Source organism: Syngnathoides biaculeatus, chromosome 16 (genome assembly GCF_019802595.1).
Source record: "Syngnathoides biaculeatus isolate LvHL_M chromosome 16, ASM1980259v1, whole genome shotgun sequence".
Lineage (NCBI taxonomy): Eukaryota > Metazoa > Chordata > Actinopteri > Syngnathiformes > Syngnathidae > Syngnathoides > Syngnathoides biaculeatus.
Genome location: NC_084655.1, coordinates 3,461,416 through 3,487,217, shown reverse-complemented (window position 1 = coordinate 3,487,217; position 25,802 = coordinate 3,461,416). Strand labels below are relative to the sequence as shown.

Here is a 25,802-nt window from a genome sequence, read left to right as displayed (position 1 = left end):
CCTTCATCCTAGCAGACACTCTTCTGCACATAACACACCAGACACCTTTTGCCAGCTGTTCCAACCTGCTTGGACCCGTTTCTTCACTTCCTGACCACACTCTCCATTGCTCTGTATTGTTGACCCCAAGTATTTGAAGTCGTCCACCCTTGCTATCTCTTCTCCCTGTAGCCTCACTCTTCCCCCTCTACTTTTCTCATTCACGCACATATTCTGTTTTACTTCGGCTAATCTTCATTCCTCTCCTTTCCAGTGCATGTCTCCATCTTCCAATTGTTCCTCTGCATGCTCCTGCTTTCACTGCATATGACAATATCATCTGCGAACATCATGGTCCAAGGGGATTCCAGTCTAACCTCATCTGTCAGCCTATCCATTACCACTGCAAACAGGAAGGGCTCAGAGCTGATCCCTGATGCAGCCCCTCCTCCACCTTAAATTTCTCTGTCACACCTAAGGCACACCTCACCATTGTTCTGCTGCCATCATACATGTCCTGTACTATTTTAACATACTTCTCTGCCACACCAGACTTACGCATGCAGTACCACGGTTCCTCTCTTGGTACTCTGTCATAGGCCTTCACTAGATCCACAAAGACACAATGTAGCTCCTTCTGACCTTCTCTGTACTTTTCCACGAGCATCCTCAAGGCAAATAATGCATCTGTGGTACTCTTTCTAGGCATGAAACCATACTGTTGCTCGCAGATACTTACTTCTGTCCTGAGTCTAGCCACCACTACTCTTTCCCATAACTTCATTGTGTGGCTCATCAACTTTATTCCTCTATAGTTCCCACAGCTCTGAACATCCCCTCTGTTCTTAAAAATGGGAACTAGAACACTTTTCCTCCATTCTTCAGGCATCTTTTCGCCCGCTAGTATTCTGTTGAATAAGTTGGTCAAAAACTCCACAGCCATCTCTCCAAATTGCTTCCATACCTCTACCGGTATGTCATCAGGACCAACTGCCTTTCCATTTTTCATCCTTTGTAGTGCCTTTCTGACTTCCCCCTTAGTAATCATTTCCACTTCCTGGTCCTTCACTCTTGCGTCTTCAACTCTTCCTTCTCTCTCATTTTCTTCATTCATCAACTTCTCAAAGTATTCTTTCCATCTATTTCGTACACTACCGGCACCAGTCAACACATTTCCATCTCTATCCTTAATCACCCTGACCTGCTGCACATCCTTCCCATCTCTATCCCTCTGTCTGGCCAACCTGTAGAGATCCTTTTCTCCTTCTTTTGTGTCCAACCTGGTGTACATGTCTTCATATGCCTCTTGTTTAGCCTTTGCCACCTCTACCTTTGCCCTACGTCGCAATCTTGATGTACTCCTTTCGCCTCTCCTCAGTCCTCTCAGTATCCCACTTCTTCTTCGCTAATCTCTTTCCTTGTATGACTCCCTGTATTTTGGGGTTCCACCACCAAGTCTCCTTCTCCCCTTTCCTACCAGATGACACACCAAGTACTCTCCTGCCTGTCTCTCTGATCACCTTGGCTGTCGTCGTCCAGTCTTCCGGGAGCTTCGGTTGTCCATCGAGAGCCTATCTCACCTCTTTCCGGAAGGCCGCACAACATTCTTCCTTTCTCAGCTTCCACCACATGGTTCTCTGCTCTACCTTTGTCTTCTTAATCTTCCTACCCACCACCAGAATCATCCTACATACTACCATCCTATGCTGTCGAGCTACACTCTCCCCTACCACTACTTTACAGTCAGTAACCTCCTTCAGATTACATCGTCTGCACAAAATATAATCCACCTGCGTGCTTCTACCTCCGCTCTTGTAGGTCACTATATGTTCCTCCCTCTTCTGGAAATAAGTGTTCACTACAGCCATCTCCATCCTTTTTGCAAAGTCCACCACCATCTGCCCTTCAAAGTTCCTTTCCTGGATGCCATACTTTCCCATCACTTCTTCATTGCCCCTGTTTCCTTTACCAATATGTCCATTACAATCTGCACCAATCACAACACTCTCGCTGTCTGGGATGCTCAGAACTACTTCATCTAGTTCCTTCCAGAATTTCTCTTTCAACTCTAGGTCACATACTACCTGTGGTGCATAGCCGCTAACCACATTATACATAACACCCTCAATTTCAAATTTTAGTCTCATCACTCGATCTGATACTCTTTTCACCTCCAAGACATTCTTAGCCAGCTCTTCCTTTAAAACAACCCCTACTCCATTTCTCTTCCCATCTACTCCGTGGTGGAATAATTTAAACCCTGCTCCCAAACTTCTAGCCTTACTACCTTTCCACCTGCTCTCTTGGATGCACAGAATATCAACCTTTCTCCTAATCATCATGTCAACCAACTCCTGTGCTTTTCCTGTCATAGTCCCAACATTCAAAGTCCCTACACTCAGTTGTAGGCTCTGTGCATTCCTCTTTTTCTTCTGACGCTGGATCCGGTTTCCTCCTTTTCTTTGTCTTCGACCCACAGTAGCTGAAATTCCACCGACGCCCTGCAGGTTGGCAGTGCCGGGGGCGGGCGTTGTTAACCCGGGCCACGACCGATCCGGTATGGGATTCTTTAGAAGAATGACGCAACCCTCCGCATTTATCCGGGCTTGGGACCGGCCTACAGATTGCACTGGTTTGTGCCCCCATAGGGCTGCATTTCTTAACTTGATGATAACCCATCATTTTCTTTTGTTCCTACAGACACCATTGAACATGATGTCATACCTCAACAACCCCATGATACTCCATGATACTTCTTGACAACGGATAAGACGTCAGCTGGCACTTGTCCCTAAAAGTCAACAAACGTGTGCTGGCTGCGTGACACAAGATGACCTCTTTGAGAACCAATCATTTTTATATGAGCTGGATATGTCATAGGCTATAAATCCTTTTGACATGAGCCGGGTGTCATAAATAATTTTTTTTATCAAAGCCGAATATGACGTCAAGGGCAACAAATCATTTTCTGATCAACGCATGCCTTTTATACTGTAATATTCTTTGAAAAGGACTTCCATATCATTGTATTTAGTCTTAATTTCCAATTTACACAATGTACCAACTTAATTTCTTAATTTCACTGGAAGTTTGCAATTCTCTAATGGGAAAATTATTCCCTACTGTATATTTTGTATCGCATACCACAGAGAACCAGATCACACTCATGCATGTTTACAAAGTTTACAAAGATACTGTATCAAGGTTGTCTAAATTATTTTGTGTCTCTGTTTGTCTATTTTTGTAGGGTGGACAATGTGCTGAAGCACATGGCAGTGAACCATGACCATGACCGGCGTTTGCAGCTCCTTGAGACAGAGGTCAGCAATATTGCAATTGATGAAATTCACAAGCAAGAGCCATACATCATTCATATAATTAATCTGGCACATGGTCAGACGTGTTATTGGGATTCCCACATAGTTTCCAGGCAGGAAATACCCCACTGCAACATGATTGGTTCCTGCATCAAGGGAAGGACAGGCTATGCAGATGTAACATGATGACCATCTGAAACGTATCATATTTATATGAAATAAAATCAAAATTTGTTATTTGGATGGTGGATGACTGTTATCTTGTTTGTCTCCCAGTTCTGAGGACCAGTGCTCAAATCTGGTCTCGCTGGTTTGTACTTTGTATGTTCTCCCCATGCCAGCGTGGGTTTTCTCCGGGTACTATGGTTTCTTTCCACATCCCAAAAAAAACATCCACAATAGGTTAATTGAGAACCCAAAATTGTCAATTGCTGTGAATCTGTGTGCGATTGGTTGTTTGTTGACATGTGCCCTTAAATGGGCTGGTAATCAGTTCAGGGTGTTCCCCACCTCTTGCCTGAAGTTAGCTCCAGTATGCCAGCAACCCTAGTGAGGATTAGCAGTGCAGAGATTGGATGGATGGAAAATTTTTTGGTTGCCTAAGGTTGGGGTGGTTTAGCATGCATCAATATTAGGATTAGGGTGGGTTACTGTTAGTGGGGAAACGATGCACACTTAAGTCACATACAGTTTTAAGTCAAAAGCTGCCATGTCCATCTGTTCAAAATGTGCAAACACTCTCATTTAATTTTTTGTCTCACTGTTTGAAGTCAAATCAGACTAAACCTCTTCTGTTTCAGGTCAGTCAGTATCACCAAAACTATTTATTTTGTTGAATGTCACAGTAATGAAAGGGATAATCTCTTGGAGAATTTTACATTATATTCTTCTAGGTCAAATGTTTGCATACACAAAAAGTACTATGTCTTTAAAGCACATGGAAAAACCTAGATCAGGATGTCATAGTTTTTGGAAGCTCCTGATAGTTTAGCTGACAATATATGAGTTAACTGACGGCACACCTGGGGATGTACATAGGGCCAGACTTCAAACACTCCTCCTAGTTTGAAATCATGGGAAGATCAAAAGAAATCGCCCAGGAAATCAGAGAAAGAATTGTGGAGCTCCACAAGTCAGGCTCATCCTTGGGTGCAATTTCCAGATGAAGGTGCCACGTTCATCTTTTCAAACAATTATACGCAAGTATATAACATCATGGGAATTTCCAGCCATCATGCCATTCAGGAAGGAGACCCAGAGATGAAGGTGTTTTGGTTAGAAATGTGCGAAACAACCAGAGAACATAAGCTAAAGAGCTAATGAAGATGCTGGATGAAGCTGGTAAGAAAATGTCATTATCCATGGTTAAACAAGTCCTGCACTGACATCGGCTGAAAGGCCACTCACCAAGAATGAGGCCATTACTCTTAAAGAAATGTAAAAAAAGACAGATGACAATTTGCAAAAACACAACAAGACAAAGATCTTAACTTCTGGAGACATGTCCTGTGGTCTGATGAAAGTGAAGTGGAGCTGTTGGGCCATAATGACCATCGTTACACCTGAAGGAAAAGGCAGAAGCTTGTACCTGTTGACCTGAGAACACCATCCCAACCATGAAGCGTGGAGGTGGCAGCATCATGTTGTGGGGCTGATTTTCTGCAGCAGGAAATTGAGCTCTTCAGAAAATAGACAGCATCATGAAGAAAGAGCATTAGAACTGATCAACCTCATTCAGTTACACGAGTTCTGTCAGGAGGAATGGGCCAGGATTTCAGCAGAGTAGTGTCAGAAGCTTGTGGAAGGTTACCCAAAACGTTTAACCCAAGTCATGCATTTCAAAGGAAATGCTACTCGATAACTAAGGATAAGAAATGTAAACTTTTGACATCAAAGAAAATCTTGTGAAATTCTCTCAGAAATTCTCTCTCATTATTGTGGCATCTTCCAAAATTAAATAATTTTGGCGATCCGACTGACCTGAAACAGGAGAGGTTTAGTCTGATTTGACAGTGAGAAAAAAATAGAAACGTGTTTTTTCAGTGTATGTAAATTTCTGGCTTCAAGTGTACTTAATTTGCGGGAGAAGTAGGCTGTGTTCGGCAGTGATACAACAGCCAATCATAGAGCAGCTACGCGTGTTCTAGACCCAGTAATGTTGGAGCAGGGCATGTCCTACCTAGAAAAGGAGTGGGAATCCTAATAACACCGACTAAACAGTTTTATGGTTAAAGGATATTGGATTTTTTTTCTTCAAATTTTAAAACATTTACAAAGTGTTTTAATAATATGCAAAGAATAGCCAGCCCATGGTATGGGGAAAAAAAACATCAGTGCCTGCAAAGACAATAGCATTTTAACTCACAGAGGCAGCACTTCATGCATGATCCTGTGTGGTGGCACATTGACACATTGCCACAGCTCAGACACAAGCTACCATCTCTCCAGCAAGTCTCTCAATTTACATGTTTTGGTCTGTGGCTATAACTTCAAGTCCATTCAGAGCAAAACTTACACATTTTCATGGAATTTCTATACAGGATCAGCGCCATAGAAAATAGTTGAAATGGCTGAATTTTGCCTTATTTGTATTGCTAGAATCAATCTAGCTTTTATATTCAGTCTCTCTCTCTCTCTCTCTCTCTCTCTCTCTCTCTCTCTCTCTCTCCCTCCCCAAGATGGAGTTCTGCTGCAACGCCCTCTCCTGGATGATGGACGCTATGTCTCAGAGTAATCTGATTACCAGCAACCGCCCCCCTCCAATCCAAAGAGGTAAAGCTGTCTCCTTAACACGTTGATAGCAACACATATTGACAACGTCGTCATTATGGAGATTTTGATAATCTTCTGATATCTGGTCTGCTTTTTCCCCCCAACTGTTGTAGATTTGCCACCAAGATGAAGCTCCTGAAAATGGTTCACATGAGTGCATGCACACACACACACACACACACACACACACACACACACACACACACACACACACACACACACACACACACACACACACACACACGCACGCACGCACGCACGCACGCACACACACACACATTGACAGACATACTGTGTATTTTTTTTATTTACTTTGAATTTCCTTCATTTCACTTTGTAAAACTTATTGGGTTTATTTTTTCCATTAAATACATTACATCAAAAGGGTTGTAATAGTGCTGTAACATATCCCAGCTAACTTCGGGCGAACTTCCTTACAACCCAAACACCAAGTCCAAAACCTTGGTGTTCTGATCGATTCCGACCTGACTTTCAACAATTATATCAAATTACTAAAACTGCCTTCTACCATCTGAAGAACATATCCAAAATTAATGTTTGGATGTGCAAAGCACATCAGGGGATGTTCATCCATGCTTTTATCCCAAGTAGACTTGACTATTGTAATGGTCTTCTGAATGGGCTCCCCAAAAAGAGCATTAAATAGCTCCAGCTTGTTCAGAATGCTCCAGCTTGGGTTGTGACCAGAACAAAGCAGTCAGAGCATATAACTCGAATTCTAAAGTCTTTACACTGGTTTCCAGCCAGCTTTAAAATAGATTTTAATGTTCTGTTATTGGTCTATAATTCAGTAAATGGTTTAGATCCTGAGTACATGAAAGAAATTCTAATGGGATATAAAACTAGTAGGGTTCTTAGATCAGGTCAAATTGTGGAGTGCAGAATCCAAGGCAAACATAGCGAAGCAGCATTTAGCTATTATGCTACAAAAATGGAATAAATTTCCAATAAAAGTGACATCAGCCCCAAGTGTGAATGTTTTAAAATTCATACTAAAAACGTTATTTTTCTTGTTTTTTTCTGAGCATTTCCACTTTTAAAAAATATATTTCTTGCCTGGTATGCAGCTTTAATTGTATTTTAATCATATTTTTTGTCTTTGTCGTAAATCTATAATAACAGTTTTTTAATTTTTTCATTTTGTAAAGGACATTGAGTTACCTTGTGTATGAAATGTGCTATATAAATAAATTTGCTTTGTTTCCTTGTCCTGTCCTCACTAACACTACTGTCCCATACCACACTCATCTCTGATGTGTCAGGGATCTAGGTCTACAATGATTTACTGGCCTCATCTTGTTTAAAGATAGTGGTTTTTTGTCTTTTGTTGCCTTTTTTCTCACTCCACTCTAGAAATCTTATTCTGTTCAACTGTTCGACTTAGATTCTCAATAAATATCCATCAATATACTAAAAAAAATGGTACAAGTATTCTAGGTGATGATGCATGCAACTAATATTTAATTGACTGTACTACTCATACTGTACTTAGCAGGCAGGACAGAGTAGTCCTGTACCCCACCTTGTGCGCCACGAGTCTCAGTGGTCCATCATGGCAGTGCATACACAAGACCGCAGTTCAGGGCGCCATAAAATGTACCCAGCAAGAAGGATGCTGCCCAAGGTCTGCTTATTGAGGGTTACTACTTTAGATGCTGAGTGGGAATTATTTTTTTGACTTGAGTTAAACCATTGTTACAGACATTTTCAGGGAATCACATTTTTTTTAAATTAGAATCAGTGTTACATGCAAATAATCATCCTAACAATTGGATTCCATTTGCGTGTTATAGTTAACTAGAAATACTGTAATGTAGGTCTCAACATTGCATAAGTGTGGTGGCTCTCTGAGATGACAAGATGAAAATTTGGCACTCTTATCAGAACGGTGAGTAGTTAAGCATCTGTTTTCCACAGGGCGCACCAAAGTGCGGGAGAGGTTCTCATTGATAAAGTAAACCACATTTTAATGTGGGTCAGTTGAGCTGATTACAGTTTTAGAGACCTGAAAACTGTTTTCGAACCAGTTGCCTTTCACCCTTCGTGGATAACTGTAGCATGGATTACTGGGAATTCTTTGACATTTTGCAAATTCACAATTCTGCCCTTTGGAGGCAACATGCAGCAACGCTCAAAATGCATTCTTAAAAAAAAAAAAGTGTTTTTCGAGTGTTGTGTATTCTCCCGTACACAAATGGTATATGTCTTAATTTAATTTATTCTCAATTATGATGCTGATTATTTTTGAATTATGTTCATGTTTCGGTGTGGTATACGGACGTTAAGCTAAGTTCATTCATGTCCCCAAAACTTCATGGTACTGACATGAATTTGGCTCAAAGCTGCTCCACACTTTAACCAGTCATTACATGGAAAGAGATGGGGCGTGGGATCATATTAGCCAATGAACCCGAGTGGGGGAATGTCAAATTTACTTGATGAATGGGCTGATGCTGGACGGTTTGCTGTCATTATCACGTCACGACACCTCGTCTATCATTTAAATATTGACTTGGATTTGTTTTCAAAATATTTGGGCATAAAGCGTCATAGCCCATCAGAAATTATTCCAAGCTGATCGAATGATAGCTGATGATTTTGATGATTCTTTTTGAAGAGGGTAAACATAACTAAATGGATCGAGTGGGTCAAGGCAAGCAGAGACTTGGGCGCAAGTAAGAGCACACAAATGTCTTTGGCATGTCTGAGCTCATCTCCACTTTCAGCCACATTGCAGACTTCATCTCAACACAACCTCCTTCTCCGTGCTCTTTTTAGCTCAGCTGTCTCCTACTGCTGCCCATTTATCACTACGTCTATCAAAATGACATGCAGTGAAGGTTATGGTTGGTGAATTCAGATTTTCTCATTTATGAGCCAAGCAAAGTGGCAAGGCAGCGTTACACTCACGATTGGTAAAAAAAAAAACAAAAAAAAACATACATACAGTACATAAACACGTATCTATGCTGTACTGTACCTGTGTTGTATAACTATATGTATGAATAATTTAACTGTACAGGATTTGAGTGCAAGGATGATCCTCCTTTACACTGAATACAACTGAACGAAATCGTTATTGAACTGATACTACTGTACTTCTACTGTAGTGCAGTTGTGTGTCTTTGCTCAACAAACAAAATGCAGACATTTTAAAAGATTACATGTGCACTAATAAAGCAAAGGAAATTAATTTATATAGTGCATTACATACACAAAGTGTTACGACTGCATTAAAAAAACATTTAGACTCCAAAGAAAAACAGCATAAGATGCATGTTTACAGACGTTATTCAACAAAGGGAACTCGCTGGCGTGAAAAGACGACTATAAACAGAAAGCAATGTGATAGAAGGTCAACATGAAAACCATGAAGCAGACTGGTACTTAAACAAGGCAAGAGAACAAGCTATCCTACACAAGGAAGAGAAGCAAAAACAAAATCTCAGTAATACTTGCTGGAAAACTAGCAGTCAAAAATAGTTACCGGGAGGACAGAAGGAACATGGGAATGTGTGAGAATGTACCAAAGCTGGCAAGGCCATGGCAACAAGCAAAGTACAATTTCTTTGTGTTTTCCTCACGCACCTCCCCTGTTTGAATACACGCCTGACAACAAATCATCAGCTGCTGCATCCCATCGACCTGCAGCCAGGGACTGGAACACAACAGAAAATGAGCAAACAAAACAGGATACAACAGTACCCCCTCCTCAACAGATGTCCCCAGGCAACCTACCAGGCTTCTCAGGGTGATGAGAGTGGAAGATGCTGATTAGATGCAGGATCCAGGAGAGTGAAAGTATTTGCCATTCCTCTGGACCATATCTCTCACTGTTGACCAGATACTGTACACCCCAGCCCCTTCTTCTGGAGTCCAGAATTAACCTCACAGAAAGCACCTGCTCACCGCTGACTAGGCACAGAATAGGAGGGGATACCTATGGCGAAATCAAAGGGCTGGAGGAAACTGGCTTCAGCAACAACCCATGAAAAAGAGAGTGGATTCTGAGGGAATGTGGGAGCTTGAGCCGTATGGCAGCGGGATTCAAGATTATCCACTAAAGTGCGGGCCCAGCTTCTTAGCATCAACAACATTCAAGTCCCTGATGGAGAGCTACTCATTCTGACCTGTCCTGGAAAGATCGACACGTATGTCCTGCTATACACGATGGACCAGTCAGAGGTGATGTTAAAGACAGGGAACGGAGATGTCTGATTCCTGGGATGATACAAATACAGGAAGCTGGTAGCCATAAGCAGCCATGAAGGATGACATACCTGTAGCCAGGGTGACGGGGGTAATGTGGGCATATTATACCCAAGGGAGGTTGAAGGACAAGATGAGGGATGCTGGTGACAGGTGCATCGCAGCACTATTTCCAGGTCCGAGTTCACTCCCTTGGTTTGGCTGTTAAACTGGGGGTGTAACCTAGATGACAGATTGGAAGTCCCTCCCATTCGTCTTTTAGAAAGCCTTCAAAACTCCAGTCACCAATTGGGGGCCCATGTCAGTGAGCTTATCCAAGGGAAAATGACGAAGACAAAACACAAGGCCAACGAGGTGGTTAGCAGTCAAAAGGGAAGACAGCAACTTAGGAAGGGAAATTAAGTGGGCCATCTTGGAAAATCTCTTCACCTCACTCAGAGCCACTATCTTGCTGCCTGACACAGGAAGCCCAGTGATGAAGTTCTGTAGCATATGTGATTGAGTGCAGGAAGAATTTAGGCAGTGGAAGCAGAAAACCCGATGGAGCAATATGGTAGCCTGTGTTGCAGGCACAGACACCACAGGCCATCCCAAATTGATTAATGTCTAACACTGGCCACCAAAACTGTTGGAAAAGGACAAACAGAGGGTAGTCTACTCCCAGCTGACCTGCGATCCTCAAACTATTGAGCCATTGCAGAACCTCAGCCCTCAGCTCGTGAGGAACAAACAGTACACCTGCAGGACAACCCACAGGGACCTCAGTCTTCTGCCCATTCTCAGCCCCCTCCTCTCCACCTGGCAGTGGAGCGCCCCCAACACATTTGCCTGGAGAGTTATTGTGTCCGGGACGGGGTACACAAGGGCAAGGCTGAAAATGCTCAACAGGGCATCTGGCTTGATAATGCGGGAACCAGGATAAACGTTGATGAAATTGAACCCAGTGAGGAACAAAGCCCAACATGCTTTTAACTAACTGTAAGAGAGGTTGTTGTGGTCTATAAATACATAAAATGGGGCCACTGCATCCTCAGCCAGTGCCTCCACTCCTGTAGAGTCAGAACGATGGCGAGAAGTTCCCTGTCACCAATGTCATAATAGCAATGATAGTAGCTATGCCCCACAAGTAGGTTGTGGTCTAGAGTTGAAAGAGAAATTCTGGGAGGAACTAAATGAAGTAGTTCTAAGCATCCCAGACAGAGTGAGAGTTGTGATTGGTGCAGATTGTAATGGACATGATGGTGAAGGAAACAGGTGCGATGAAGAAGTAAGTATTGCATCCAGAAAAGGAATTTTGAGGGACAGATGGTGGTGGACTTTGCAAAAAGGATGGAAATGGCTGTACTGAACACTTTTTTTCCAGAAGAGGCAAGAACATTTAGTGACCTACAAGAGCAGAGGTAGAAGCACGCAGGTGGATTATTGTTTGTGCGGACAATGTAATCTGCAGGAGCGTACTGACTGTAAGGTAGTGGTAGGGAGAGTGTAGCTCGACAGCATAGGATGGTGGTGTGTAGGATGACTCGTGGTGGGTAGGAAGATTAAGAAGACAAAGGTAGAGGAGAAAACCATGTGGTGGAAGCTGAGAAAGGAGGAATGTTGTGCGGCCTTCCGGAAAGGGTTGAGATGGGCTCTAGATGGACAGGAGAAGCTCCTGGAAGACTGGACTGCTACAGCCAAGGTGATCAGAGAGACAGGCAGGAGAGTACTTGGTGTGTCTTCTGGGAGGAAAGGGGAGAAGAAGACTTGGTAGTGGAACCCCAAAATACAGGAAGTCATACAAAGAAAGAGGTTAGCGAAGAACAAGTGGGAGACTGAGAGGACTAAGGAGAGGCGAAAGGAATAGATAGAGTTGTGACATAGGGCAAAGGTAAAGGTGGTGAAGGCTCAATCAGAGCTATATGATGACATGTACACCAGGCTGAACACAAAAGAAGGAGAAAAGGATCTCTACAGGTTGGCCAGAGATGGAGATGGGAAGCATGTGCAGCAAGTAAATGTGATTAAGGATAGAGATGGAAATGTGTTGACTGGTGCGAGTAGTGTGCTAAATAGATGGAAAGAATACTTTGAGAAGTTGATGAGTGAAGAAAATGAGAGAGAAGGAAGCGTAGAAGAGGCAAGTGAGAGGACCAGGAAGTTGCAATGATTACTAAGGGACAAGTTAGAAAGGCGCTACAAAAGATGAAAAAATGGAAAGGGATTTGGTCCTGACGACATACCTGTGGAGGTATGGAAGCAATTTGAAGAGGTGGCTGTGGAGTTTTTGACTAACTTATTCAACAGAATACGAGCGGGCGAGAAGATGCCTGAAGAATGGAGGAAAAGTGTGCAAGTTCCCATTTTTAAGAACAAAGGCGATGTTCAGAGCTGTGGGAACTATAGAGTAATAAAGTTGATGAGCCTCACAGTGAAGTTATGGGAAAGAGTAGTTGAGGCTAGACTCAGGACAGAAGGATCTGTCTCTAACAGTATGGTTTCATACCTAGATAGATTATCAAAGATGCATTATTTGCCTTGAGGATGCTAGTAGAAAAGTACGGAGTCGGTCAGAAGGACCTACATTATGTCGTTGTGGATCTAGAGAAAGCCTATGACAGAGTACCAAGAGAGGCACTGTTGTACTGCATGCGTAAGTCTGGTGTGGCGGAAAAATATGTTAGAATAGTACCGCCCATGTATGACGGCAGCAGAACAATGGTGAGGTGTGTCGTAGGTGTGACAGAAGAATTTAAGGTGGAGGTGAGATTGGATCAGGGATCAACCCTGAGCCCCTTCCTGTTTGCTGGTGTAATGGAATGGCTGACAGATGAGGTTAGACTGGAAACCCCTTGGACCATTATGTTCGCAGATGATATCGTGATATGCAGTGAAAGCACGGAGCAGATGGAGGAACAAGTAGAAAAATGGAGGTACGCACTGGAAAGGAGAGGAATGAAGATTAGCTGAAGTAATACAGAATATATGTGCGTGAATGACAGGGGTGGAGGGGGAAGAGTGAGGCCCCAGGGAGAAGTGATAGTGAAGGTGGACGACTTCAGATACTTCAACAATCCAGAGCAACGGTGAGTGAGGTAAGGAATTGATCAAATGGGTTCAAGCAGGTTGGAACAGCTGGCGAAAGGTGTCTAGTGTGTTACAGTGAAGAAAACTGACTGCCGGTGTGCCAAGGGACCTGCACAGCCAGAGCTCAGACCGGTAGGATCATGACAGCACCTCCCCCCCATAACGGCTGGCCCCAGACAGTCCAGGCGCCCTAGGGTGGGATCCGTGGAAGTCCCTCATGAGCTTGGGATCTACAACGAACCAGGACGGGATGCAGGAACGCTCTTCCGGGCCTGTCCCTCCCAGTCCACCAAGTACTGGACCCCCCTTCCTATACGGCAGGATGACAGGAGCCGATGCACCGAGTACACCGGGCTCCCATCGACCATGCGGGGCGGGGGGAGGAGGGTTTGCCCGGAGGGACTAACGAAGAAGGGCGAGCTGGCCTGAGCAGGCTCACGTGTAACGTGGGATGGACTCTCATAGATCTGGGGAATTTCAGGGTGACAACGACCGGATTAATTACTTTGGTGATGGGGAATGGACCCACGAACCTGGGAGCTAGCTTGCGAGACTCCGTCCGAAGTGGAAGGCCCCTTTTGGAGAACCAGACGCGTTGTCCCACCTTATGTCGGTGCCCTACTCCTCTTGCGATTTGCCGTGGCCTTGTAGGTGCTCCCGATTCGCAAGAGGATCCTTTTGGCTAGCTCCCAGGTCTGCTTGCAGCATCTCACAACCGCCAACGCAGATGGCACCGGAGACTCAGCACCTACGGTGGGAAGAGAGAAGGGGGGTATCGATGGACAACATGGAAGGGAGCCATACCTGTTGACATGGAGGGCAGCGAATTATGGCCGCATTCCACCCATCCAAGGTGCCAGCTCCAGGTGCTGTGGTCGTGTGAAGCCAAGCAGCGTAAACCGGTCTCCATAATCCTGGTTGATCCTCTCAGTCTGACCATTGGACTCCAGGCGTTGGCCCGAAGGTAGACTTGCTTTTGCCCGATAAGGGAGTAGAACTCCTTCCAGAAGTGCGATACAAATTGGGGCGCCCTATCCAAAACCAGGTCGGTTGGTAATCCGTGATAGCAGACGACCCTATCAAGCAGGAGTTCGGCATTACGTTTGGCAGAGGAGATTTTTGGTAGTGGTATAAAATGGACCATCTTTGAGAATCGATCAACCACCGAGAGGACAGCAGTGTTACCCTGAGAGCATGGCAGGCCTGTCACAAAGTCCAGGGAGAGGTGGGACAATCGGCATGAGGGAACAGATAGGGGGCGTAGCAGGCAGGAGTTCTTGGCCAACGAAACCGGACACGTGTTGACGTACTCCCACACGTCCCTTGCGAGGTTCGGCCACCAAAACCGCTGTTCTATCACCGAACAGGTTTTAGCCATGCCGGGATGGGAAACAGTCCTATTTGTGTGAGCCCAGTCTATGAACCTCCCCTTCAGTGAGGGTACAACGAACAGTCGATCGGCGGGATATCCAGCCGGCCTGGGAGAGTCTTTCAGAGCGTCCCTTACCCGGGTCTCGATCTCCCATGTGAAGCCCGAGACAAAGCAAGACTCAGAGAGGATTGGAGCATGCTCAGCCTCAGCTCGTTCACCTCTGGGATTCGCGATAATGCATCAGGCTTGCCGTTCTTTGAACCTGGATGGAACAACAATGTAAAGTGAAACCGGGTGAAGAATAGAGCTCACCTGACTTGACGGGCATTCAACCTCCTGGCAGTCCTGAGATATTCGAGATTTTTGTGATCGGTTAGCACCAGGAACGGCACCTGAGACCCCTCCAGCCAATGCCTCCACTCTTCCAAGGCGGTCTTGACTGCGAGTAGCTCACGGTCCCCAACATCAGAGTTCCGCTCCGCCGGTGTCAGCCTTTTGGACAAAAAGGTGCAAGGGTGTAGTCCTCCACCCTCAAGCTCCTCTGGGAGAGTACCACCCCCATCCCCGAGTCCGATGCGTCCACCTCTACAACAAATTGTCTCTCCGGATCAGGCAGGATGAGGACTGTCGCTGACATAAAGCTGGATCTGAGGCTGCTGAAGGTCACCTGCGTCCCACTCAAACAGGTTGTGAGGTGAGGTGAGGTGAGTGTGTGCAATGGCGTGTCTATAGATCTGAAGTTCCGGATGAACTTACGGTAAAAGTTGGCAAAACCGATGAACCTCTGAACCTCCCTGCGGTTGGTAGGAGTAGGCCACTGGAGTATGGAGTCGACCTTGCAGGGGTCCATGTGGATCTCTGAATCTGCTAAAATGAAGCCCAGGAATGTGACGGAAGGCTGATGAAACTCGCACTTCTCCACCTTGACGTATAGGTCGTGCCGCAGCAGTTGCTGCAACACGTCTCAAACGTGCTTGACATGGGAAGGCTTGTCTGGGTAAACAAAATCAAAATATCGTTGAGGTAGACAAACACGTGTTTGTTCAGCATATCGCACAGTACATCGTTAATAAAATTTTGGAACACATCCGGCGCGTTTGTCAGACCAAACCAGATATTCGTAGTGGCCTGTTGGTGTGTTAAAGGCTGTCTTCCACTCATCCTCTTCCCTGATGCACACCTGGCGGTACGCATTTCGTAGATCCAGTTTGCTGAAAATCGGGACCCCTTGCAACAATTCAAATGGCGTGGTGATTAGGGGAAGAGGGTATCTATTTTTGACGGTGATGTCGTTCAATCCCCGGTAGTCGATACAGGGACGTAAGGTGGCATCCTTTTTATTGACAAAGAAGAAGCCGGCTCCTGCGGGCGAAGACGACGGTTGAATGATACCCGCCGCCAGTGACTCCTCAACATATGTCCTCATGGCTTGGTGCTCTGGGCCTGTTAAAGAAAAAAAGCCTCCCATGTGTGGGTGAGGTGCTGGTCAATAACTCTGTGGCACAGTCATAAAGCCAGTGAGCCAGAAGGGACTTGGCCTTTGCTTCAGAAAAGACTTATTTTAAATCCCAGTAGCAAGACGGAACTAGTGACAGGTCCGATTCTGGTTGTGGCTCCCGCAGCACTACCGGGCCGACCTGTGGATTCCGCACTTCTTTAGCCCCGAAGCACGCTGTGCCGCACTCCGCGCCCCATGGTCTGGCTTGGCTGGTGGACCAATCGATGTGTGGATTGTGTCTCTTGAGCCAGGGGCTGGGAGTCACAAATGTAAAAACGTATGCGTTCGGTATGTGCGTCCGAAAAAGTCATGTTCAGGGACTGCGTACGGTGCGTCACTCAGCACAAGAATTTTCCGTTAGCCTCATAAGAGTTGCAGAGTCGTTGTGTCTTGAATGTCTCTGTGCCCAACAAGTTGACTACACGCGGATTTAGCAGCTTCTTGTCTGACTCGGAATCTATGAACGCAGTAGCCGTGCAGGTACGCCCACTTGCGCTTAGCGTAATCTGAAGCAGAGACCGATTCAAGCCAGCCACAGTGTAGTTGACCCTCACTGGTGTAGATATCTTGAGATCGGGGCGCGTTGGCCTGACAGGAGCAGCAGGAGCGATGAGCCCCTCGACTTGCGTTGGCTCTGTCTCAGGTACTGGGACTGGTTGGAGCACCGGCTGTGGTGCGAGAGCTCCTTGCTCCCCCTCCTGTATTGCGTCAACTCTTCCCTGGATCACTAGCCTCTAGTCAATCCTGAGGGTCAGGGCAATGAGTGAGTCCAGAGTAGTAGGCAGTTCCACTGTGATGAGATGGTTATGAATCCGCGGTCAGAGTCCCTGAAGGAAGGCGTCAAGAAGAGCCTCCTCGTTCCACCGACTCTCTGCTGCTCGAATGCGCAAATCGATAGCATAGTCTTCTACGCGACGTGGCCCCTGTCGAAGCGTGATCAATGAAGCCGCCGCCTCGCGTTCCAGGGAAGCATACTGGAACACCTGCATCATCACGCACATGAGGGATGTCCAGGCACGGCAGGTGTCGGAATTGCGGGTCCATTCGGCAGTAGCCCAAGCCTCCACACTCCTCCTCAGGAGGTATATCACAAAGGAAATCCGAGCGCGGTCAATAGGGAAGGCGGAAGCCAGTAATTCAAAATGGAGCTCACTCTGGGCGAGGAAGGGCTTAACATTACCAGTGTCTCCAGAGAACCGCTTGGGCCGAGAGAGTGGCGTGCACACCGACCGCTGGACATCTGTGACTCGCGGGAAACCGGGCACGGACAGGCCTGGAGTCGGAGCTGCGGTGGGCGTTGTTGGACTAACGTTGGCAGGGCTGGTCCTGGGCATGAGCCACGGGTCCAACCGAACGCATATTTCAAGTAGTCTCTGATTCGTTACCTGGAGAGCACCCTCCTGTTCGGCCAGGCATCTGCCTTGGATCTGTAGGGAGCGATGGATCGCATCTGAGTTGGCTGGGTCCATGTCTTGGCCAGATCATTCTGTCATAACCAGAACATGAAGTTGGACCCAAACGCACGACTCAGGAAACGTGAAGGCAGTTCGGGAAATATCTTTATTTAGTCCAGATTCGGTAACCAGGCAGGCAGTCCACGAGAGCAGCAGTGGGAGACAGGCAGGGGTCGGTATGCCGGGAGTCGAGGAAGTGCGGGAACGAGGCATCAATAGCAATGATGTGGAAAAGCCAGACCATCCGCTGGGTCCTATAAGTACTGCAGTTAATTACTTGGGATGAGGCCCAGGTGTGCGCCTCCTGATGACTGCTGGTGTGTCGGGGGACCTGCACAGCTAGGGCTAGGACCAGCAGGATCATGACAAGGTTGATAGATGTTGTGAGGGAAGACATGAGGGCACAAGGCGAAAATCTTGGAACATTAAAACAAGACATGACTATGGTGGCACAGGAATGCTGGGACATGGTAACGAGGCAATTGCACTCATGCTCATCCTGTCTACATGCGCGAGACTCACACAATGAACTGATAACTAAAGACATGAAACATGGGGCTCAAATACATGACATAAATAACATCAAGGAAGCGCAGGCAAGGAACTGCTGCCAGGACCAGCCGCGAACAAGGCAGTTGCATGACCACACCACTGACAGACTAAGTACCATATTAACTAGCAGCAGTCCTTTCCTAACCAACAAAAACAATTATCTCAGTTTTGTAGTTGTTAATTGAAGAAAGATTTGTATTTAATTCATTGTCTGTTTTAGATAAATAGACACATACAATACACATCACCTCAGTTCAATTGCGGTCATCTGGAGACAATGTTACATATAATTTAGCCCAAGGGTAGCATATGCAGGCTAAACAAGAGGTGTCCAAAAACTGACCCTTGCGGGACCTCATACAGCATTGCCACTCAGTGAAATTTAACACTCCCAATGGTTACGAAATAACAAATTTCCTCCAGGCAGGACATGAACAATTTAAAGTGCCACTGTCATGAAATGCATGATTTTTAGTCTGTTATTAAAAAAAAAAACGACAGCCGACCTGGACCCATGCGTTTTTTCACCACCTACATATATATACACACACCTACCTGTCATTTGGAACCCACGAAGCTCTTGTCCTCTGCACCCGTGCAATCCATTTTTCACGACGAACTGGGTCTCTTGCAGACTTATGAAGGGTAAATCCATCCTCCCGAGTGTTCAAGCAATATCCAGCAATGCAACAAGAGGGCATTTTGGCTAACACGAAGGAACAACGAGCTACCTTGCCGGAGGTAAAACTAATAGAAACAAATGAGTCCACTTGAGGGCGGTCCTGTCCTGTACGTCACTTCCTGCTTCTTCTCGAAAACAAATCCCTCGAGAGGATTTTCATGGCGGGAGTTACAAAAAGCTGTATACATCAAAATCATGTTTTGTGGTGAAAAAACGCATGGGTCCATGTCAGCTGTCGTTTTTTCATTAATAACACACTAAAAATCGTGCATTTCATGACAGTGGCCCTCTAACGTTGCAGATGTGCTGGTGCCTACCTAAGGTTGCGGATGTGCTGGCACCTATTTCAGCTGACTTTGGAAAAGTGGTGGGGTACACCCCGAACTGGTCGCATGGAACATATAAGCTGACATCTATTCAGACTCACTCCCATTCACACTTAGAGGCAATTAATGCAACATTTCTTTCCTCAGAACTGTGACACAGATGTGGTAACCATTCATCCACTGCTGATGCCCCTTAGTATAGCACTAAAATGTTTTTCATATTTACATATGACATATTATTACATCTTACACAAGTTTTTATATAAAAATACAGCACATTTGTGCATGAAGTGTGTCTCCCTCACAATCCATAACATCCAATGGGAACTAAATAATATTTAAAAGATAAATATATAGTTGAGCAAATTCTGAGTAGGCTGGGCAAATAGCCAACAATTCTCAAAGCCATGCAACCCCAAACTGATATTTTTTGAGGAAAAATTTGGATCAAAGGTCAACCACCTTAAGAATTCAAACAATCACAAAGTATGACCTCAAAAAATATTGTAAGACTTCATCTATGAGAGTACCGAATAAATTTTTTTCTTTTCTTTTCGTTTATGTTTGTGTGTGTGTGTGTGTGATGTCACCACGGTGTGTGATTGCAAAAAACAAAAGTATAGAAACAGAAATTGACCTTATTTTCAATATATATATATATATATATATATATAATATATTATATACTGTGTGTGTGTGTGTGTGTGTATATATATATATATATATTTATACACACACACACACACACAGTGCCTTTCAAAAGTATTCAGACCCCCTTTTCAACCTTTCGCTACATTTCAGGCTTCAAACATAAAGATATGCAATTTTCATTTTTTGTCAAGAATTAAATACAAGTAGGACACAATCATGAAGTGGAATGTAATTTTTGATATTTTATACTTTTTTAACAAATAAAAAACTGAAAATTGGGGCATGCAATATTATTCGGCCCCTTGACTTTCAGTGCAGCAAACTCCCTCCAGAAGTTCAATGAAGATCTCTGAATGATCCAATGCTGAGTGATGATGATAAATAGAATCCACCTGTGTGTAATCAAGTCTCCGTATAAATGCACCTGCCCTGTGATAGTCTCAGGGTTGTGTTTGAAATGCAGAGAGCATCATGAAGACCAAGGAACACAAAAGGCAGGTCCGAGATACTCTTGTGGAGAAGTTTAAAGCCGAATTTGGAAAACAAAAATATTTCTCAATCTCTAAACATTCCAAGGAGCACAGTGCAAGCAATCATATTGAAATGGAAGGAGTATCAGACCACTGGAAATCTACCAAGACCCGGCCATCCCTATAAACTTTCACCTTGAACAAGGAGAAGACTGATCAGAGATGCAGCCAAGAGGCCCATGATCACTCTGGAAGAACTGCAGAGATCTACAGCTGAGGAGGGAGAGTCTGTCCATAGGATAACAATCAGTCGTACATTGCACAAATCTGGCCTTTATGAAAGAGTAGCAAGAGGGGCCCTGTAGCTCAGTGGGTTGTGGGTTCATATCCCACTGGGGCCTCCACTCCCTGAGAAGGGTTGCGTCAGGAAGGGCATCCGGCATAAAAATTGTGCCAAACATATGTGTGCGTTCATCCGAGATGACACGCTGTGGCGACCCCGAAAGGGACAAGCCGAAAGAAACTTATAAACGAGTAGCAAGAAGAAAGACAAAGACAAGATATCCATAAATAGTCTCGGTTAAAGTTTGCCACAAGCCACCTGGGAGACACACCAAACATGTGGAAGAAGGTGCCCTGGTCAGACAAAACCAAAATCGAACTTTTTGGCCACAATGCAAAACGATACATTTGGCGTAAAAGCAACACAGCTCATCCCCCTGAACACACCATCCCCACTGTCAAACATGGTGGTGGCAGCGTCATGGTTTGGGCTTGCTTTTCTTCAGCAGGGACACGGAAGATGGTTAAAATTAATGGGACGATGAATGGACCCAAATCCAGGACGATTCTGAAAGAAAACCTTTTGGAGTCTGCAAAAGACATGAGACTGGGACGGAGATTTATCTTCCAACAGGACAATGAGCCGAAACATACAGCCAAATCTACAATGGAATGATTCACAAATAAATCTATCCAGGTGTTAGAATGGCCAAGTCAAAGTCCAGACCTGAATCCAATCAAGAATCTGTGGACAGAGCTGAAGACTGCTGTTCACAAACGCTCTCCATCCAACCTCACCTCACCTCGAGCTGTTTTGCAAGGAAGAATGGGCAAGAATTTCAGTTTCTCGATGTGCAAAACTGATAGAGACATACCCCAAGCGAGTTGCAGCTGTGATTGCAGCAAAAGGTGGTGCTACTTTTAATGCAAGGGGGCCGAATAATATTGCACTCCCCACTTTTTAGGTTTTTATTTGTTAAAAAAGTTTAAAATATCCAATAAATGTTGTTCCACTTCATGATTGTGTCCCACTTGTTGTTGATTCTTGACAAAAAAAAAATCATTTTATATCTTTATTTTTGAAGCCTGAAATGTGGCGAAAGGTTGAAAAGTTCAAGGGGGCCCAATACTTTCACAAGGCACTGTGTATATATATATGTGTGTGTGTGTGTGTGTGTGTGTGTGTGTGTGTGTGTGTGTGTGTGTGTGTGTGTGTGTTTCCACCTTTCTGCCACAGAGCTCATTCTGATCTACAGTATGTCTAGGTGAGACTTGACAGAGGCTTTCTGATACTGTGCAAGTCCCACGTACACACAGCCCAAGAGGCTCAAATTACACTGACTGTGGTGTTGTGTGGTTTTAAATAGTTGAGTTGTCAACTTTCCGCTGCACAAATCCATCTATTTTGGGGATGGTGTATTGGGGGAAGGACATAAAAGTAGATGGTCCCCAGAAAAGTGTCTGGGCTTGGCCCACATGCCCTGACTGCAGCAGCATGATGGTGGTACTGCAAGCATGCAGAGATATTAAGCGCATTCTTGAAGTGATCCGGTAGCTTAGAAAATGAACTTTGTTTTAGAACAACCATTTGCTTAAGTCATTTTGATTCATTTTTTCTTCATTAATATTCATACACACCACCCCACATTGACTGACCCCGCCATCTACACATGTACAATTGTTTACATTTTTGAAGATTAAAAAGAAAACATGAAATATAACACACTCATAAGTATTCAGAGCCTTTGTTCAGTATTTTGTAGAGGTTATGAGCTAATACAGCCAAGTGTGTTTTGGGGAATGATGCAATAGATTTTACATACCTGGATTTTGTGTATCCTCTGTCATTCCTCATTGCAATGATAGAATCATTTCCTGTTCTATCAGTTTGGATGGTGAACATTGGTGGACAGGCATTTTCAGGTCTCTACAGACATAGTCAAACGGGTTTAAGTCAGCGCTCTGGCTGGGCCGTTCAAGAAGAGTCATGTAGTTATTCTGAACCCATCCATCAATTTTCAACATCGCTTATCCTTGTTAGGGTTCCACGTCGCTGGAGCCTTTCCCAGTTAACGTTATATGAAAGGTAGACTACACCGTGAACTGGTCCCCAGTCAGTCACAGGGCACATAGAGACATGCACAATGCTTCCCACTCACACTGTTGCTGAATGAGAACTGAACCCACGCTGACAGAAAAGTGTACCATTGGTGATGTTGTGACGCCACTCCTTTGTTATTTTAGCTGTGTGCTTAGGGCTATTGTCTTGGAAGGTGAACAAGTTTAAGGTCCTTAATACTCTAGAGAAGGTTTTTATCCAGGATATCCCTGGACTTGGCCGCATTAATTTTTCCTTTGATGCAACCAATCTTCTTCTAATCTGAAAAATAGATGGAAAAACACCTGTATTGGGCAGGTGGTGAGCAGTGCCTGTTTTTTTCCCCCTACACATGCCACTTACAATTAAGTCAAAAATCTAAGTCTCCTCAGATCTGAGAATATTATTGGTCACCATCTCATCTTGGAGTCCTTCAGGTGTTTTTTTTTTTAGCAAACTCATTACTTGTTTTCATGTGTCTTGCACTGAGGAGAGGCCTCTGTTGAGCGACTCCCTTATAAAGACCTGACTGGTGGAGGTGATGATTGACTTTCTAGAACTCTCTCCCCTCTCCTGACTGCATCTCTGGAGTCCAGGTCCAGTGATCTTTGGGTTCCTCTTTACCTCTCTCACCAAGGTTTTTCTCCACTGATGGCACAGTTTGACTGGACAGCCAGCTTTAGAAAGGGTTCTGGTCGTTCCAAACAGTTTTACATTTAATGATTATAGAGGCCACTGTACTTTAGTGCAGCAGATTAACCTTGAAGATAGTCTGCATATACTACAGCATGCCCGAGACCCTAGTGAGGATAAGCAGTAGAAAATATGGATGACGGGCCACAATTGTGTCTCTGAGTTCTTCGGGCAGTTTGTTTGACCTCATGATCCTCATTTGCTCTGCCATGCATTGTGAGCTGTAAGGTCTCACATAGACTGGTGTGTGACTTTCCTAATTAAGTCCAGTCAGTGTCATCAAACACAGCTGGTTTTCAATGAAGGTGTATAACTGTCTCAGGGATGATCAGAAGAAATGTACGGCACCCGAGTTAAATGTAAGAATGAATATCACAGCAAATGGTCTGAATAGTTAAGGCTGCATGAGATTTGTTTTTATTTTCAATAAATCTGCAAAAAAATGTCAACAATTCCTTTTTTACTGTCAATGTGGGATTTTGTGTGTACATTAATGAGGAAAAAAAACGAGTATTTTTAGCAAATGGCTTTAATATAACAGAGTGAAAAATTCAAGTACGTCTGAATACTTTCCATCCTCACTGTAACTTGCAACCCCATGTGTCAATGTTCATTATAAGTCATTACACTTAGGATAACAGGCTCATGGACATCCAAACATGGAAATTCCCTGCAGATGTAATGGCACTGTATATTGCAGAATATTTAAAACTAGTACCTCATGAATATGTGCCAATGTACCTTGTGTTGCAAAATGGAGTACTTCTGGAGCCTGACTTACTGAGATCCAAAATAGCTGGTGCTAAATTATGTGTTCAAACTCACAGGTTGTACAGGCTAACTCACAAAGCCTCACCTTTACCTCGTAACTTGGACTTTTTGCATTTTGCTGAAACTATGGAACAAAGTAAACTTAAAGAATGTCCATCTCTCATTTGCTAACAACTGGGCATAAGACGAGTAAACACAAGTAGAGCAAGGGACGTCAGTCAGGTGAGGATTCTGAATCAAAATCAAATGTGCAACATTTTTGATTAATTGGGAAGTTCATCATATCTTTTTGAATTTTTAATTGATTGTCCATTCCTCTAAAAAAATCCAACCAATAGCATCGAGTCTTATAGAGTAGAGTATTAAGACTAAATATAGCTAATGTAGGCCCATTTCCAGGCGTTCCATCCCTCCCCACACCCGCCTTCAATGTGTGTTGCATACATTGAGGATTGTGTGAGGAGCGGGGGGTTGTTGGGGAATTTATCAGTGAGGTGAGGCTACTTTTTTATGACACTCTTCCTTTAGGTGATTCAGTTCATTCCACACTCAGACTGCTCCCCCCCAAAAAAAGAACTCCGGTTTCCTCCCACATCCCAAAGACATACATTAATTGGAGACTCTAAATTGCCCCTAGGTGTGAATGTCAGTGTGACTGTTGTCTGTCTCTGTGTGCCCTCAATTGGCTGGTCACCAGTTCAGGGTGTACCCTGCCTCCTGCCTGATGACAGGTGGGATTGGCTCCAACACTCCCACGACCTTCATGAGGATAAGCGTCTCAGAAAATGGATGGATGGATTAAATAAAGTAAAACTAGTCACCATTTGAAGGGGCTTGAGAGACAAAAAAATTATCACTCGGCACCATAAGAAAATATTGAACCTTACAGTTGCTTTTTCATTAGGTACTGTAATAGAGTATTGGAAACTTTTGGGTTGATATCCAAACAACAATGGCTGTTCATGGAAATAGCATACGTAAAACGCTTCCACATTGGGATCATCTCAAGAAGCGTATAACATATACCATGGGGGAAACCGGGAGAGCTTTGGTGGAATTTGTGGTTGTCAGTTTTCACATAAACTTAATAATTAATGTTTTTGTGAGGAAGTCAAAAACCTATGCTAGCACACGGATAACATGAAAACTCCACACAGGAAGGGCAGAGTCAAGATTCAAACACAACGGGAACTGTCAGGCTTAACCACCAGCCCAACACATTGCCTTGAACAACATTGAATAAAATACATATTTTATATCAAACTTTATTTGTAGTGTTTTTCCTACAAAAAAATGCAACTGCTGATGAATTTTAATGAAAACTAACTCTTCCTCCCACTCATCCACAAGGGCATAAATGTACAGACAAACAGTAAAAAAACAACAACAAAAAAAATAAAAGGTTAAAATAATGAAATAAAGACTTAAACTGAGTAGAAAACATCCAGGTGAGGAAACACCAACTCAAGGAGCAGTCTGCAGCAGGACTAGTAGAACATATCAATTTACTGTATACCTTAAGGGGGAGCAATGGGTTGTCACTGAGATGATAGATTTTCTGGATAATAGTTGCATTACTTTAATGGTTT

At 44.3% G+C, this 25,802-nt stretch overlaps 1 protein-coding gene across 1 annotated transcript in view; it reads left to right on the top strand.

The window, feature by feature from the left end:
* Window positions 1-7,480, top strand: part of trpm4a (transient receptor potential cation channel, subfamily M, member 4a) — an 84,128-nt gene extending 76,648 nt beyond the window's left edge. Inside the window, exons 26-28 of the mRNA XM_061846479.1 lie at window positions 3,227-3,299; window positions 5,975-6,068; window positions 6,182-7,480. Of these exons, the coding sequence (XP_061702463.1) occupies window positions 3,227-3,299; window positions 5,975-6,068; window positions 6,182-6,198 (184 nt within the window). The 3' untranslated portion in view covers window positions 6,199-7,480. The remainder of the gene's footprint in view (window positions 1-3,226; window positions 3,300-5,974; window positions 6,069-6,181) is intronic.
* Window positions 7,481-25,802: the final 18,322 nt, after the last annotated feature.